Source organism: Puma concolor, chromosome D2 (genome assembly GCF_028749965.1).
Source record: "Puma concolor isolate L17-30 chromosome D2, mPumCon1.1.hap2, whole genome shotgun sequence".
Lineage (NCBI taxonomy): Eukaryota > Metazoa > Chordata > Mammalia > Carnivora > Felidae > Puma > Puma concolor.
The window spans coordinates 32,232,501-32,245,645 of record NC_141677.1 but is presented as its reverse complement, the minus strand read 5'-3'; the positions used below and the strand labels follow the sequence as shown (position 1 = coordinate 32,245,645).

General features: G+C 54.9%; 1 protein-coding gene across 1 annotated transcript; it reads left to right on the top strand.

The window, feature by feature from the left end:
- Positions 1 to 3,508: 3,508 nt before the first annotated feature.
- NODAL (nodal growth differentiation factor) lies at positions 3,509 to 10,637 on the top strand. Its single transcript, XM_025918417.2, has 3 exons — positions 3,509 to 3,704; positions 7,812 to 8,509; positions 9,938 to 10,637. The coding sequence occupies exons 1-3, from the start codon at positions 3,509 to 3,511 to the stop codon at positions 10,088 to 10,090; spliced, it is 1,047 nt and encodes a 348-aa protein (XP_025774202.2). The 3' UTR covers positions 10,091 to 10,637.
- The last annotated feature ends 2,508 nt before the right edge of the window (positions 10,638 to 13,145 follow it).

Sequence of the window (13,145 nt, the reverse complement as noted above, 5' to 3'; positions counted from 1 at the left end):
CTGGGAAAGTAAGATAGCCAATGTCACACTGGCACACAGGAAATGCTCATTAAATATGTGCAGAACTGAAATGCCTTCTTGCCTAGCCCCCCGAGAAAATCTAGCTTTTGCAGTTAACCTGCTGGAGACTCACTGGAAGAAAAGCAGGTTTGTTCAACGAATGAATCCACAAACTGCCAGATGCTAGCGGCACTATGCGCTTTACTCACGTTTACTACTTACAACATTCCTGTCAAGGAGATACTACCTATCCTGTATCTCCATTTCATAGCCGAGGAAGCAGAAGCTTCAAGATGGTCAGTGACTGGTCTAATACACTCAGATCGTGACAGAGAGGGATCCCGACTCTGCCTCCTGGCAGCCTGACCTCACGGCCCAGCACTTAACCATGCCACATATGTTACTCATGTAGAGGAAGGGTGTGGAACAGCCTGATGGAAAGCATTCAAGAATCACGAGGGACTTTGCTCTCCCTCCTCCAGGCAGCTGGAACGACCCTGAGAGGTTATCTCCCAGGTCAGGTAATCCGTCGGCCAGTCCGTCTGGGGCAGGGGAAGCGAGAAGGTGTCATTCCCCGCCTGGGAAGAGGGCAGTTCTGGTCCTTCCTGCAGGAAACAGATCCTGGACGGACAAATACCCTTTAAAAATGAGAAGGAGGACCGTTAGCCTTTGTCCTGAAGAGGTGACAGTTTCGGTTTCTTCTGGGGTGCCGGAGCTGCAGAAAGATCCGTGACGGATGGGCTTTGACAGAGTGGCTCTTGCTGGTCAGAGAGCGATTCCAGGCCCCTACGTGGCTCTGGGCCAATACACATCAGGAAGGAGCTCTGTCTGCCGCTCCTGGACCCTGGGAAAGGTAAGACTGAGAGTTTTTTAAGTCCTAGTACAAGGCACACGTTCACCCTCTCATCTACGGGGAAGCAGTAAGGCTCACAGCACCGGTTTAGGTGATAAGCAGAGACCTGCCCTTCACGTACTGGCTGTTCCCACCTGTAAATTTGTGGCCTTGAGCCAATTACCATGTTTCTTCTGAGCCTCTGTTTTCTCATCTCTGAAGTGGGGGCGATGATAAAATCAGCTCAGTGATTAGCAGAGTGCCAAGTGCTCTGCGCACTCAATAAATGTTAGCTGTTGCTGTAATCATTCACTTTAGCTAAAAGGTTTATCGAGGACCTCCCATGTGTCACGTAGTGCAAGGGACACAGGATGAATAAAGCGTTCTCTTTAATTTCAAGGAGCTCCTGGTCCACTATGAGAAGTAGATGTATCTTCCTTGTTGTTCCTTTCCCAACCTTGGTGGGTAAAGACTGCTGAATGTCCCTGTTGAAACAGGGACCACCTGGATTCTAGGTCACGTGGGGACTGGGGAGCTCTGGATTTGGGGGAGGCTGATTCCTGTACCTCTGTCTAGCTATAGGCCCTCCCCTGTGTTGCCATTCTTGGTTCCCATGTCCTTGTCAGGGGTTTCCCTTGCACTAACCACAATCTGTCATTGTTTTTTTAATCTGTATATTCACAACCCGCAGGAGGGTTGCCTTCTGCCTCTGGGGAAGGGTCTGATTCGAGGGCTGGGACCAACAATCCAGAACCGGCAAGCTCCCACGCTGGGAAATTTGAATGACAGCCAGGGAGCATAATAATATCCACACACATAAGGATTTACAAATACACCAGGGTTTGGAGTCCGCAAGGCACTTTCACAATGGTTTCATTTAATCCGTATGGAAGGAGGATCTCCAGTAATGTTTTATAGATGAGGAACCTGAACGCAGGGAGCGGGGGTCCAAACTGTGACGAGAACTCCAGGCCACCCAGGTTCTCAAGGTTGTCTGGTAAGGATCATGGGGTGCTTGTTAAATATGTAGATGGCCAAGTCCTCTCCCCAAATTCTAATTCTAGAGGTCAGGAGTCAATAGTTTAACAAACACGCCGGGTGACACTTGTCTTCGGGCAAGTCCGGACACAGTGCCATTCCCTGATTTACTCATTTAGCGAAGGGGATCCCAACTGTAATGTGTACAATGGTGAAAACACAACAAACAAGGCGGTCCTTAGCTTTACGGAACTAAAAGCTGCTGGTAGAGCAGACTGTCTAGGTCCCATGGTTTGCCGCTCCCCCTCGCTGTCCCCGCCCCTCCCCCACTCTCTTCCCGGTGACAGTGAGGTTCCTTCCTGCTGGGTGGACCAGCTCCACCCCAGCTACCTGCCTCCCCCCCCACCCCCCAAGTTTGGAGCTCCCAGCTGAACCTGCTGGGCTTCCTCCCACTGTCTGTACCTGCTCCGGGCCGAGCCTGTGGAGCGTCCTGTGAAAGGCCTGGACGTGGGCCCAGCACAGAGCATTTCAGTAAATGTCGCCCAGGCTAAGAAAGGACGTGGGGAGGAGGAGCCCTCCTGTGCTGAGGGAAACAGCTGGGGCCTGACAAGGGGCAGGGATTTATATTTCTTTACAGGTAGTTCCAGCTCTGATGTGACGGCACCCGGAAGGGAGGCCACATGAGGATCACTCCCAAGCAGCTGAGGAAAGCAGGGCCCAGAGAAAGGGAAGTGAGAGGTCCTGAGCTGAAACCCGGGTCCCCCGGGGGCAACTGCCAGGCCAGACAGGGACTGCAGGCCATGGACAACACAGGACACACCTTTCTCCTGAAATCACTGGGATGATGCCCACCACACGTGCTCCACTCTCAGGGGCCGGGATCACCCTGTTAGCTATGCCCCGGGCTCCGGCTTCTGCTGAAACACTTCCCCTTTCTGATGGAGAAGTGTGTCCTTCATCCTGGTCACTTGTGCCCTTTGCCTTCTAGAGAACACTTCCATCCCTGTCTGAGGCAGGTCCCCAGGGGCCTTCCTCTGGAGCTCACCTTCTTGGTTCCAGCAACTCCCAGTACCATCATCCCTGGTTTCCCAGAGCCATCCAGACAGGCCTTGCCAGTTAAGGCCAGGAGTGCTCCAGGAGGCCATCTGGGTGAGGGCCCGGAAGGCTGCACCTGGCCAGGCTGGGGGGGGGGGGGGGGGGAGCATCGCAGGTCAGCCTGGGGCCTCACCTGGCCTGAGAGCCTCCAGGATGCACTGTCATTCCCTACCTGCTGCTGTTGAGCCAGACATCCATTTGGAGCTTGGAGAAACAGGAAAGGGCAGGGATCCGACGTTAAGGCAGAGCAAGGAAGCCACAATTCTGACCTGCCAGTTTGAGGGTGAGGAGTTTACCAGGGCCTCAGAAACATGGCCTGGAGTATCTAAAGTAGCAGAGTGCCAGGGTCCTCAAACGCGGCAAACTAGAGGGTCGCGGGACCTAAGGGCTCCTCTAGCTCAGCGGGTCTCCTCCCTCCCAGGCTCAGGTCTGGCCCTCCCGCAGCAGGTGGTCCCTCTGGGGGCCACCCCCCTGGATGGGGTGGGGGGGGGGGAGGTACAGGATCCCAAGGCTTCCCCCAGGGAAGGAGGGAGAGGGCGGGGCGGCAGCGAAGGCCCAGGATAAAAGGGGCGGAGGCGCCGCTCCGGCCCCAGCCAGCCCACCATGCAAGCCCCCCGTCTGCCCTGGTTCTTCCTGCACGCCTGGTGGGCCCTGCTCCAGGCGGGCGCCGCGACCGTGGCCCCGTCGCCCCTCCGTACGCGGGGGCAACCCTCGTCGCCGTCCCCTCTAGCGTACATGCTGAGCCTCTACCGCGACCCGCTGCCCCGGGCGGACATCATCCGCAGCCTGCAGGCGCAAGGTAGGTTGCACAGCCCCGCCGAGCCCCGGGGGCGCCTTGGGACTCCGGAAGGGCGCTGGGAAATGCTGCGGGAGGGTGGCTCCGGGCTGGGGACCCCGCCGCTGAGGGCGCTCTGCGCTGGGAGGGAGGAGCATCGGGGGTCCAGGTCTGGGGTGGCACCGGCGTCGGCACTGGCTCGGCGCGCAGGGTCGGCGGGTGGAGGGGATTCTGGCATCGGGAAGGGCCCCGGGGCGGAGACCCCTGCGTTCTGGGCCTTGGTTTAGGGTGGGTAGAGCGCAGCGCTGGAGGGTGGGAGCCCGACTGCGCCAGTCGACGATGCGGTCTTGTTCAACTACGTAACCTCCGGGCGCCTCGGTTTGCGCTTCCGTGAAATGGGGACAGCAGTCCCTCCCTTATAAAAGTGTGGCGAGCGCCAGGTGACAAAGCACATAAAACGCTTAGCACAAAACCAGGCATGGTAATAAGTGGTCGTTATTATTGCTACATACGTTCTGTCGAATTTCTTTTCGCGCGTCAGGGTGAATGGATGCCGGAGGCTGACCGCGAACTTCGAAACCCAGCACCGAGCGCGTAACAAACATCAGGGATTCTAATTCAGAGATACGGCACTAGAGGTGGAGTGCCCCGAAGTCGGGAACTGAAGCAGGCTTGGGGACTCGAGTCCAGGCCGGGAAGGTGCCAGTGTCCCGAGTAGTACCGGGTTCGGGGCCTAGATTTGGTTGGGGGAAACGCTCAGCGACCGTGGTGACGCGGGTGTTTCACCCTCGGAGTCGGGGCAGGGCGTTCTGGGCATCGGGCGGGACGGACAGGTGGGTGCTGAGTGGAGGGACCCCTTCCGCGGGGTCCCCTTACCCCATGCAATCCACATCCTGACTCCTGGGGTCGGGGGCAGACCCCTGCCGCCCTGCGCCGGCCTGTGCCTCCCTCTGCCGGCTGGGGCCAGACGGCCCTCCCCCACGCTGGGGCGCAATCCACATCCGATCATCTGACCTAATTGGCCACCCGCCAGCCCTTTGGTCGGGCGCGGGTGCGGGGGTGGGGGCTCTTAGCTCCCTGGCCTGCCACGTCTGGGGTCAGACAGCCGATGACCCCTCTTGAAGGGTCATCTGGGGATCAGCCAGATTTAGGGACACCCGAGGGGCTAACCTGAGGGGCTTGGAAATTACTGGAGGGCTCTGCTCAGTCCCTCTACCGGAAAGCTGGTGTGGGGAGGAGGCTGGGCAAAGGGGCAGAGAGTGCCCTTCTTCAGTTCACTCTCTCCTTCTGGAGAGTTCCGGAAGGTTCGTGGTGGTTTGAGAGTCTGGGAGACTGGAAAACTGGGTTCAGTTTCCTCAAACCCTGCTTCCCAATTCCTGGTGTATCCCTTGCAGAACTAGTTTCCCCTTTTGTAAAACCGGGGGCTGGCTTTCCTTCTGCCTCATTTGTGTGTGAATGCGGCAAAATATACATGACAAAACCTACCATTTTACTGTTTTTAAAACGTACAGTGACTTTAAGTACATTCACAGTGTTGTGAACTGGTTTCAGTTTTTGAAAGCAGCCAGAGGAGCCTGCCTGGAGGGACGCGGGTGGAGAAGGGATGGTCTTAACTGCTCCTTTCCCTCTTGGGTTTATCTGTCACGCCGCACCTGTAAAGCGGGAAACGGGGTGTTGGAGTCTAACCAAACTGGGTTTGCATCTTCGTCTGTGGCTGTGGAGCCAGCCTCAGCTCCGACCTTCAGTTTTCTCTCATCTGCGAAACCGTGAGAACGGTGGGGAGGATTCAAAGAGACAATGCTTGGCCCGGGAAGCAATGAGTGGCAGTTAACTGCTAGTTTGTAATGATGTGAAGTGGACACTTAGCATCATACCCACACCCTCCTTTCCTACGGAGCCCGGAATCCTCACTCGGCCTCAGCATCCTGTTTGAGGGTGAGGGGACCCCCAGGGCATGGGCCCAACCACTTCCTTCTTTAGAATTGGACGCGGGTCAAGAATATCCCTGGGGCCTGTGTGGCCGATGCTGTTGAGTTGCGTGGATAGGTTTCAGGGTGTCCACGAACCCTTTCCTGATACTTGATACCAACAAATCACATTTGCTGTAGAAGTGGGAGATGCTTTCTTTCCTGGGGAGAGCATTCGTGGCTTGTAGCAAGCATCGGTGACCCCCCAAAAGAGTAGGCACCCCTATCCTAACAAGAACCGGAGACCGATCTAAGAGAACCTATCAGCACTGTGTCCCAAGGACCCCTTAGCTGGGGGTGGGGTCATGGAGTCAGAGACTCCGCCCCACTGGGAAGGAGCGCTCCATACACATTGTCCATCCTGGTAATGGCTAACTTTGCTCTTCTGTCCAGGTCTTTCACTACCTATCTGGACACCTTCGTTTCTAACCTTGGACGTCCGCAATAATAAGGAAGTGGTTGATGACAGCTGACACCTATTGCACGTTGGTTGTGCTGGGCCAAACACTTTCTGCACATTATCTCAGCGAATCCTAACACTTCTGTGAGGTGATACTGTCACTGGCTCCCTTTTGCAAAGCGGGGAACTGAGGCCCAGAGAAGGAAACTAGCCTGCCCAGTGTTAAACAGCAAGTGGCAGGATTTGAACCATCACAGGAGGCACGAGAGCCCCTGCTCTTGATCACTGAGCTGGAATGTCTTCCTCTAAAAGGCCATTGGTGGATACTTGAGATGAAAAGTCTTTAACTCCTGGTGCAGGTGGCCAGGAGTTGTTACATGTCCCACGGAATCTCCAGGTGGCTAGGGGGTGCTGCAGTGGGCAATGGGTAATGCAGGCCTCCTCCCCACACCTCCAGGGAGAGTTGCTAGCCAGGGGCGGGTTATTGCCCCCTACAGGTGCTAATGAGGAGGGAAGTGGAAATTAAGTGAAGAGCCTCTGGGGATGGGCTCGGAGAAGCTGCCAGGAGGCTGAAGCTGGAAACTGCTTCCTTATAATAATGCAGGCTGGATTTCTCAGGGAAATTCACTTACATCATCTCACCAAAGATGCTCTAGGAGGCAATAAAAAAAGGAAACTGTCGTGCGGTCTGCCCAGAGTGGACCCAAATCGGAGATCGTCACTACCCTTGAGATCTGTTCGCAAAAGGGTCAGTGTTTTTATTCTAAGGAATGAATAATCCCTGACTTTTATTTAGCAACAGACGGTCCACCCTTTTTATTTCCATGAAAGCTTGTGATGAGGCCGAGATGGGCAGGGCATGACCATTCCCATTGCAAAGGAGAGGAAACTGGGCTCGAAACAAGTTCAAGGTCACTTTTAGCATGCACACGTACATGCTATTCCCAGATATTGGGCCAAATTAGTCCGGGACTAAGATGAACGGAACACGCTTCCCCATTCTGTTTCATCCATTTTGGGTTTTGTCATCTTGGGGAGGGGGCTGGGGCCAGGCTGGGGGCTGTGTGTGTGCAGGCTGTGTCTGCCCCAGGTGTGTGAATGACCTGACAGGGGGCGGTGATGAGCACCTTGCAGGTAGATGGGAAAGCCCACTGGTTGGAAAACTGCCAGGTCAGTGCAAAGTCATGCTTACAATGCCTACAGAACCCTATGTGTGAGGTCAAAAACCCCGGAAGTTTCTGCCTCCATCTTTAGGAATAGGTGGAGGAGAGGGTGGCCGGCCTTGGGCTTCTGTTGCCTGGGCCTCCCAAGAAGGTTCGGGGCCTTTCCACGTGCCCGTGAATCAGGCCACCGTTTCCAATGAGAAAACGGAGTCTGGGGAGCTCAGGGTCACAGGGTGAGGGGAAGCCCAGGGTTTAGGTCAGAAAGCTCAGGGTTTGGCCAAAGAGCAGGGAGAACGCTGTTCTCCAGCTGTTCTCTGGCTGGGGGGTGTCTTAGCGGGAACAGCAAAACCGGGATTTGGAGTGTGGGCTTTGCGGTTGGGCAAATCTGGGTCAATTCTTGGCCCCGCCACCTCGTGCAGGTAATTTAACCTCTCTGAGCCTCGATTTGAATTGGACTAAAATGGACTCCACATTCCGAACTCGTAGGGTTGGGGTGAGGATTGAGAGGGTCCCTGTCAGGTGAAGGCTGCAACATGAGCTCTGGGGAGCATACAGGGGGCCCCCACTCACCCTGCTTCCTTCCTGGTTTCTCCCCACCCAGATGTGCACGCCGATGGGCAGAACTGGACCTTTGCTTTTGACTTCTCCTTCCTGAGCCAAGCGGAGGATCTGGTGTGGGCCGAGCTCCGGCTGCAGCTGGCCGGCCCTGTGGACCTTCCCCCTGGCGTGCTGCCCTCCATCGAGATTTTGCACCAGCTAAAGCCGGATGCGGAGCAGGACCCAGCCGACTGCCGGGAGCGTCTTCGGATGGACTCGTTCACTGTTCCTCTGTCCCAGATGACCTTTTCCTCAGGCAGCATGGTCCTGGAGGTGACCAGGCCTCTCTCCAAGTGGCTGAAGCACCCTAGGGAGCTGGCCGAGCAGACGTCCCGTTTGGCCAGAGAGTGTCCGCAGCGGCCTCCCGTGCCGCCGGTCGCCAGTGCGCTCCTGGTGCTCTACTCCAACCTCTCCCCGGAGCAGAGGCGGCTGGGTGGCTCCACCTTGCTGTGGGAGGCGGAGAGCTCCTGGCGGGCCCGAGAGGGACAGCTCTCCCAGGAGAGGGGCCGGAGGCACCGCCGGCACCACTTGCCGGACAGAAGCCAGCTGTGTCGGAAGGTCAAGTTCCAGGTGGACTTCAACCTCATCGGATGGGGCTCCTGGATCATCTACCCCAAGCAGTACAACGCCTACCGTTGTGAGGGCGAGTGTCCTAACCCTGTGGGGGAGGAGTTCCATCCCACCAACCACGCATACATCCAGGTGCGGAGCCCTGCCAGGGGAGGGGAGGCGGCGGGCTCTGCGGGAGAAGTGGCCATACTGCCGGATCGGGGGACAGGACTCGAGCTCTGCGATCCCATTGCTGTTCATTCATTCACTTATCCAAGCACCAACAGTGTGCCAGCTGCTGTGCTGGGATATAGGGATGGCCTGTGGCACCAGCCTCAGAGGGGCCTACGAGGAGTCATGCCCCACCGGGTAACCTCGAACACTTCCCTCCCTTAGGACTTCTTCCTTGTCTTTTCGTAAAATTAGGGGTGGCGGGGTATAGACTAGGTCTCAGCTTCCCCTTGGCCCTGATTTCTAGGAAAGGGAGTTCAGGATCTGGATTTTGGAAATAAACCTGGATTTGATTCCTACAGATTAGCTGTGTGATACTGACCAAATTGCTTAGTCTCTTCGAGCCTCAGTTTTACCACCTGTGAAATGGGGACGGCAATGCCGTGTTTCACAGGAATGTCGTCGGGTTCAAGGAGACGATACGTATACCCATGTACATCTGTGGGCAGATAATCAGCACGTGTGATGTTGTATTATCATTACTAGAAGTCTGTGATTCACTGATGAAATGGGGGCCACATTTATGGGGCCATGGTTGGCATAATACTGTTTCCACCCACTGTACTTTTGCTGCCTGAAAGAGGAGGTTTCTTCGCAGTAGAGAAGGCCTGAGGCTACCCCCAGGTGCCACACTCATCAGCCTAAGGTCTAGAAGGTGGTGGAGGAAAGCAAAGGGAGAATGAGAGGGAGAAAACAGAGAAGAGGGCCTAACATCGTGACCCTAATATTTGGATTCAGAGCCTCTGGGGAGTATGTGAGCTGAGCTCATGCCAGGGAAGCACTGGTGGGGTCGGAGCTCTGTGGGACCTTCCCTGGGCGGAGGCCTGAGCCTCTCCCGGGACTTCTCGCCACTAACCTACCTGCTGCATGATTAAGGGGGCCTGCAGAGACCCAGATAGTCCCAACTGGCAACTCGCGGGTGACACTCGGATCTGAAGACTTTGCTGGACCACAGGGACAGGGCCCAGTTCCAGAGTGCCAAGGGATTGTTACCTTTTCTCCTATTGACTCCATTCGCCCTTCTCTGGGCAACAAAACAAATCCCACAAGAATTTCCACATGACTCGCTTTTGCTTCATGTTTCTGGAACTAAACCAGGAGTTTCTTGGAATTGGTAGGCACGCTAGGCTAGAACAATAGAAGGACATGTTAAGTTTGCTGCTGCTCTACCCAGAGACGGCTTTTAGAATCTTCTGTTTAGCTCCTTTTTTTTTTTTTTTAAAACAGCCTGTAAAGTTAGACTTTGCATGTCAGACTTTATGATGTGTTAGCAGGCTGATTCCTTTATGAAAACCATTTTTTTCTGTTTTTGTACCCAGAAACTGACTTTAACTTATTTCCCCCTGCCAGAGCCTGCTGAAACGATACCAGCCCCACCGAGTCCCTTCTACGTGCTGTGCCCCGGTGAAGACCAAGCCATTGAGCATGCTGTACGTGGACAATGGCAGAGTCCTTCTAGACCATCACAAAGACATGATTGTGGAAGAATGTGGGTGCCTTTGAGGAGATCCTGGTGGGAGCTGGATTTGCCTGTACCCTGGGAAGGTTCTAGAAGGTTCGGGAAGGTCCTAGAAGACACGATAGCCGTCTAACCCAATGAGGAGAGTGGGGGGGAAGTTTGCTCTGCCTGCCAGATGTGAGGAGGAAGGAGCCCACTCTGTAAAGGAAGGTTGCTGCTGTCAGGAGAGAGGGAAAGCCTCTGGAAGCAGGCTTCTTGGGTTTTCTCTTTACTGAAGAGACAGTGGTGAATAAAAGCACTAGCGAAAAGGGTTCTTTGACTTTTTAACCTGTGAACCCCCAGAAATTATATGCAAACATTGGGGCATACGTGCATTCATTTTTGAGGTGGGACAGATTATCTATACCTTTTATGTATTCTCAAAAGTGGTCTTTGACCACCCCTGCCAAGATTGAGTTCACTGTGTTAAATTAAAAACAGTTGGCTCAAGGGGCGCCTGGGTGGCTCAAGTTGGTTTGGCTAAGCGCCCTACTCTTGATCTCAGCTCAGGTCTTAATCTCAGGGTTGTGAGTTCAAGCCCCACTTTGGGCTCCACGCTGGGCGTGAAGCCTACTTCAAAGATAAAAAAATAAATAAATTAAAAGACAATAATAAAGAGTTGGCTCTTATTGCCTCCGGCTGGTTGAGGGGAGCCCCCGCATCTTTCAGGCTGGCCAGTGGCAATCTGTCGGCCTTGTCCAGAGGCTCCCTGGAGTGGGTCTCTGCTAATGAGTTGCACAAACAATAAAGCCATTGTGAAATCCTCCTAGGCCAGCTGGTGCCTTTGAAGGGAGAGGCAGGAACTCTGAACTGGCCACCCTGGACTATAGTGGTGGAGCCCTCAGTCATCCCCGTCAGCCTGCTCGGGCAGACACAATCCGAGTCTATTAAAGTTGGTGACAATTCACTTTGGCCTCTCATTGTGTGCTGTTAATGAGGCCCCGGAGCTTCCCATCCGGCAGGGGTGAAGTAGCCGAAGACTCGGGTGAACTTGGCTTATGGTCACACAGCTCAGCCACTGAGAAGCCGTGTGACCTCAGGCGAGTAATTCCTTGCCCAACCTCTTCCTGTGAAATCAAAGTGGATGGATCCTAATGCACTCCTGTAAAACGTCTGTTAGTGGGTGCAGAAGCGCCACAGGCCTGAGGTCCTGGACTGTCCTCTGGGCCTCATCCCCATCCCCCTCTACAACGTGTGAGGCCTGCTGTACCCCCTTTATCCAACCTTTATCAGCCCAGGGTTCTAAGTCTGGCTTAATTTCAGGCTCCGCCTAGCAGCACAGCAGAAAGAACCCAAGCTTTCTCAAAGGAAGCTCTCCCACAAAAACAACAGAGCGTGTCTTTGCCTCTTGGATAAAAAGACCCCAAAGGCAGCGATTCTGTTTTTCTTTTAGTTGATTCATTAAGCATTGCCAAAACGGACTTTTTGTTTGCTTGGCAGGGATGGGGGGGGGGGGCGTTTTACCGGGGATGGGAGTTGACAGTAGTTCTGCTGCTCTTTCCCAAGAAGCCTGTCCCCCTGTGCTCCAGAATGATCCCCACCGCGTGGGAATCCCTCCTGACTTTAGACGTGACTCAGCCACAGCCTTGGTGGAGTCAAGGTAGTAATCCTGGCCTAAGCATCGGCTGGCTAAGCTGAAGCCAGGCCTGGGCTTGAGAAACCTCGAAGCCCTGATTCAGCAACAAAGCTGATCGAGCTGTGCATTCCTTGGAGTGGAAATAGACCAGCCCTCACCACAATTCCGAATCACAGTAGGATTCCGCATCGGGTTCTACTCAGAAAGCAGTAGAGGTGGGGAGGCCTCGCGAGGCCAGCTTTCATCCCACTGCTTTCCTAAGCGAGAGACCGCGGCGGCCTAGAGGCCTGACCACAGCTAGGAGTGGCTGCGTCAAGAACTCAGCTCTGGTCTCCGGAGCCACCCCAGGGACACTGTCCTGAATCGCGAGGTTTTTGTTCCCCTACCTTTAGGTCAAGGCCTGGCCTTTCGAACCAAATGTTTGGACCCAATTTCGGTACCAGACTGAAGTTCTTGGGAGGGAAAAATCCCATCCTAAGGCTTTAGAGCATCTTCCTCACTAGATAGGTCCCCAACATTTCTTCTACGGCTAGGGCCCGGAGAGCAAAAGTTCAAGCTATTTGTGGCCACAGCCTGTGGGAGTGTTTAGTTAGCAGCTTTACGGACTCCGAACAAACCTCACGGACAAGGCGCGTAGATGGAGGCAGAGGAGTGGACTACGTTTTGCTGACCCCTGCTGGGAGCTCAGCACTGGGCCTGTCCGCAGTAGGTCACCCTGCTGCCTGGCCAGAGGCACTTGGAGTCAAGCCTAGAAACACTGCTTCATGCTCTGGGCCCTGCAGTAAGGCTTTGAACCAGACGAAATACTGTCTCTAAGAACAGAGCCCTAACCTGGGGGCCAGGAAGGGGCTTTACAGAACAGGGATTTGAACTTGCTCTCCAGCCAAAGGCCTACCGTACTTGGAGTAGTGCTAAGCCGGTAGCTGAGTGGGGAAAATGGGATGCCTGGCTCTCCTTGGCTGGGGAAGCGGGTGGACCCAGTGGCACGTGGGAGTGGAGAAAAGGAAGGACAACGAAAAGGGAGAGGAGCAGAAGCATGGGCTACACAGGATGTGGGAAGTGGTTGTGACTCCAGTAGCACCATTAGGGGTTTGCCTCCTTCTTCTCCAGTCTCCCATTCTTAGGGGCAAAGCCCCCTTAAGTTGCCTTTGAAGTTAACATCCTACCTGCCTTTGGACAAAGTAAAGGATGCGTGAAGTGCTACCAAAATAGTTTGGCCCCACCTTCCCCTCAAGATTTAGTCCTTCCAGAGGTCCAGGGCTAGGCGGTGGCTGCAGGCTCCACGCCCAGACTCGGCTCACTCCTGAGGGAAAGGAGGCCCAAGTGGCTTACCTCTGGTCGCCACGCCAACCTTCCTGAGCTCCAGTCCTTTGCTGAACTCCTGCCGAAGCAGGCCCTGAGCTAAGCTAAGCGCTTGCCATGAGCCTAGCTGAGCCTCACAGCCACCTCGGAAAGTTGTAGTTCCTAACCCTAGCCTACAGCAG

Coding starts and splice junctions, on each gene's coding strand:
- NODAL (XM_025918417.2), top strand. CDS start 3,509: ATGCAAGCCCCCCGTCTGCCCTGGTTCTTCCTGCACGCCTGGTGGGCC. Junction 3,705..7,811: donor CCGCAGCCTGCAGGCGCAAG/GTAGGTTGCACA, acceptor CTCCCCACCCAG/ATGTGCACGCCGATGGGCAG. Junction 8,510..9,937: donor CCAACCACGCATACATCCAG/GTGCGGAGCCCT, acceptor TCCCCCTGCCAG/AGCCTGCTGAAACGATACCA.